Below are 3,322 nucleotides of genomic sequence, written 5' to 3'. Positions count from 1 at the left end.
TTTTTTTGGGTGATTTAGCAAATTGGGAGATACTGTTTGGTAGACACTGTGTAGAATTTCTGAGAATGACATCTGCTTATATTAGTGGGAAAGATGAGAAAATAGAGGTCTTACTTATACCTAAATAATTTTAGGTTGAGCTAAAAATACTCCTTAAGTGTTACGTATCTTTGTTCATTTTGTTTTCTTCTTTGGAATCATAGAAATTAGTAAAATAATATGAGGAAATTAATTTTAATTAATTCAGACATTAGATAAAATGTATTATTTCATGATTAAATGTTTATATAAAATTAGAGCCTCATACTTTTTCTTCTTTTTAGACTTGTGTGCGAGACAGAGCCACTCTTTCTATCCTGGCTGTTAGGAATATCAGCAAAGAAGTAGCTAAAAAGGCTGTTGATGAAGTTTTTGAATCTTGTTTCAATGACCATGAACCTTTTGGAAGGATCCCACATAACAAGACTTATGCAAGATATGCTCATAGAGACTTTCAAAACCGTGATCGGTATTATTCAAATATATGAGCACAATGACATTTTATGTTACAGAGCTTCCATCATCATGCAGAAAAAAAAATTTAGTTCTCAAGTGAACAAACATATAAAATATAAACAATCCATTTAATCCAGATAAAACAGAAGATTGTGATTCTAGCATATTATCAGAAAAAGTAACTATGGCAAAAAAATGAAACTGCTTTAAACTCCAAGGCAAAATTGTATCTTTATAGCTAACCATTTAGTAAATAAATAAATTACATTTTGTATTTTAGTGATTTGTTTTTATTACATGTGATTATTTTAAAAATTGATTAAGAAACCTGTGAAGTGTGCCCTTCCATGATGTTGATAGGTGACCACTATTGGTATTTACATTAAATGTAAAGAAATGTGTACTGATCTCATTGTAGGACTCTTACCGAGCTGTTGTTATATGATGAAAATTGGAAATAATTCATTCAGTGGTTGATGCTATCCTCTCCCTATTCTTCTTTTATCATATATGTAGGACCTGTATGGCCTAATTTTCTGGGGACAGTCCTGGTTAGATCTTTTTTAATAAAGGCAGTGCTCAAATTTTAGCTCCAGATCGACTGCAAGAACAAACCAGCAATACCAAGAGGACCCACAGACCCTCTGAAGGAAGCAACGGCTCCTGCAGTACCCAGGAGACACCTCAAATACTGTGAGTGCCCCAACTGCAAGAAGTGGGAAAGGGAGACCCTCCTCTCCCAAGCACACCCCCCCCCCAGTGGAGAAACTGAAGGTCTGTTTGTGGGAGAAGTTTCCGACCTTACCTGGAGCTGAGTTAATTTAGAGAGCTGAGTGAAATACAGAGGGTAGAGGAAGCAGCAGAAAGGCCCAGGGAGCTCGCTGGGTCCCCAAGCAGCCCATTCCTGCCTGTCACCACAGGAATCCATTGTGGGGGCAGCTAGAGGAGCAGAGGGTAAAACTCCACACAGAGAAGGAAATCTCTAGCTGGACTTTGTAACAATTTCAATGGGGCGAGAAGCCTCCTGGCCAGAACTTGGGAGAGGGCGCAAATCCCGTGTGCAGAATCCACAGAGGGTAAGAACCAAGCTCTTTTCTTTCACAGCTGGGAAGCGGGTAGCCCGGGGCAAGTTTTCAAGCCTGTCTCACCCACCACCTGGAAGCAGACTTGGGGCTGTGGTAGGGGTCATGGTGGGGTGAGATTGGCCCTTCGGTTTGTGTGGGAGCTGGGTGATGCTTGTGACTGCCAGCTTTCCCTCACTTCCCTGACAACCTGCATGACTCAGCAGAGGCAGCCATAATCCTCCTAGGTACACAACTCCAGTGACCTGGGAATCTCACCCTCATCCCCCACGACAGTCACAGCAAGACCTGCCCAAGAAGAGTCTGAGCTCAGACATACCTGTCCCTGCCCCGACCTGATGTTCCTTCCCTACCCACCCTGGTGTCTGAACAAAAAGGGCATATAATCTTGGGAGTTCTAGGGCCCCGCTTACCACAAGTTCTTTTCCATACTACCACAACTGATGCTCTCTGGAAAGCACCACCTCCTGGCAGGAGGCCAACCAGCACAAAAATAGAGCATTCAACCACCAAAGCTAAGAAGCCTCACGGAGTCCATTGCACTCCCCCCCCCCCACCACTGGAACAGGTGCTGGTATCCACAGCCGAGAGACCCGTAAATGGTTCACATGACAGGATTCTGTGCAGACAACCCCCCCAGTACCAGATTGGAGCTGGGTAGACTCACTGGGTGGCTAGACCCAGAAGAGAGACAACAATCACAGCAGTTTGGCTCACAGGAAGCCACATCCATAGGAAAAGGGGGAGGGTACTACCTCAAGGGAACACCCTGTGGGACAAAAGAATCTGAACAACGGCCTTCAGCCCTAGACCTTCCCTTTGACAGAGCCTACCCAAATGAGAGGGAACCAGAAAACTAACCCTAGTAATATGACAAAACAAAAGCTCTTTGACACCCACAAAAAAATCACACTAGTTCACCAGCAATGGATTCAAACCAAGAAGAAATCCCTGATTTACCTGAAAAAGAATTTAGGAGGTTAGTTATTAAGCTAATCAGGCAGGCACCAGGGAAAGGCAAAGCCCAATGCAAGGAAATCCAAAAAATGATACAAAAAGTGAAGGGAGAAATACTCAAGGAAATGGAGAGCTTAAAGAAAAAAAAAAAAATTCAAGAAATTTTGGACACACTTTTAGAAATACAAAATGCTCTGGAAAGTCTCAGCAATAGAACTGAACAAATAGAAGGAAGAAATTCAGAGCTTGAAGACAAAGTCTTCAAACTAACCCAATCCAACAAAGACAAAGAAAAAAGAATAAGAAAATATGAATAAAGTTTCTGAGAAGTCTGGGATTATGTTGTGACCAAACCTAAGAATAATCAGTGTTCCTGAGGAAGAAGAGAGTTCAAAAAGCTTGGAAGACGTATTTGGGGAAATCATCAAGGAAAACTTCTCTGGCCTTGCGAGAGATCTAGACATCCAAATACAAGAAGCACAAAGAACACCTGGGAAATTCATCACAAAAAGATCATTGTTTAGGTACATTATCATTAGGTTATCCAAAGTTAAGATGAAGGAAAGAATCTTAAGAGCTGTGAGACAGAAGCACCAGGTAACCTATAAAGGAAAACCTATCAGATTAACAGTAGATTTCTCAGCAGAAACCCTACAAGCCAGAAGGGATTGGGGCCCTATCTTCAGCCTCCTCAAACAAAACAATTATCAGCCAAGGATTTCATATCCAGCGAAACTAAGCATCATATATGAAGGAAAGATACAGTCTTTTTTCACACAAACAAGTGC

The 3,322-nt window shown here is 41.7% G+C and overlaps 1 protein-coding gene across 2 annotated transcripts in view; it reads left to right on the top strand.

Moving 5' to 3' along the window:
- Positions 1 to 902, top strand: part of ATP23 (ATP23 metallopeptidase and ATP synthase assembly factor homolog) — a 14,173-nt gene extending 13,271 nt beyond the window's left edge. For both annotated transcript variants that reach the window (XM_017865477.1, XM_017865476.1), the window contains one exon: positions 324 to 902. In XM_017865477.1, the coding sequence (XP_017720966.1) occupies positions 324 to 527 (204 nt within the window). In that variant the 3' untranslated portion in view covers positions 528 to 902. The remainder of the gene's footprint in view (positions 1 to 323) is intronic.
- The last annotated feature ends 2,420 nt before the right edge of the window (positions 903 to 3,322 follow it).

Source organism: Rhinopithecus bieti, unplaced genomic scaffold, assembly GCF_001698545.2.
Source record: "Rhinopithecus bieti isolate Rb0 unplaced genomic scaffold, ASM169854v2 scaffold_83003, whole genome shotgun sequence".
Lineage (NCBI taxonomy): Eukaryota > Metazoa > Chordata > Mammalia > Primates > Cercopithecidae > Rhinopithecus > Rhinopithecus bieti.
This window is presented reverse-complemented; position numbering and strand designations above follow the sequence as displayed.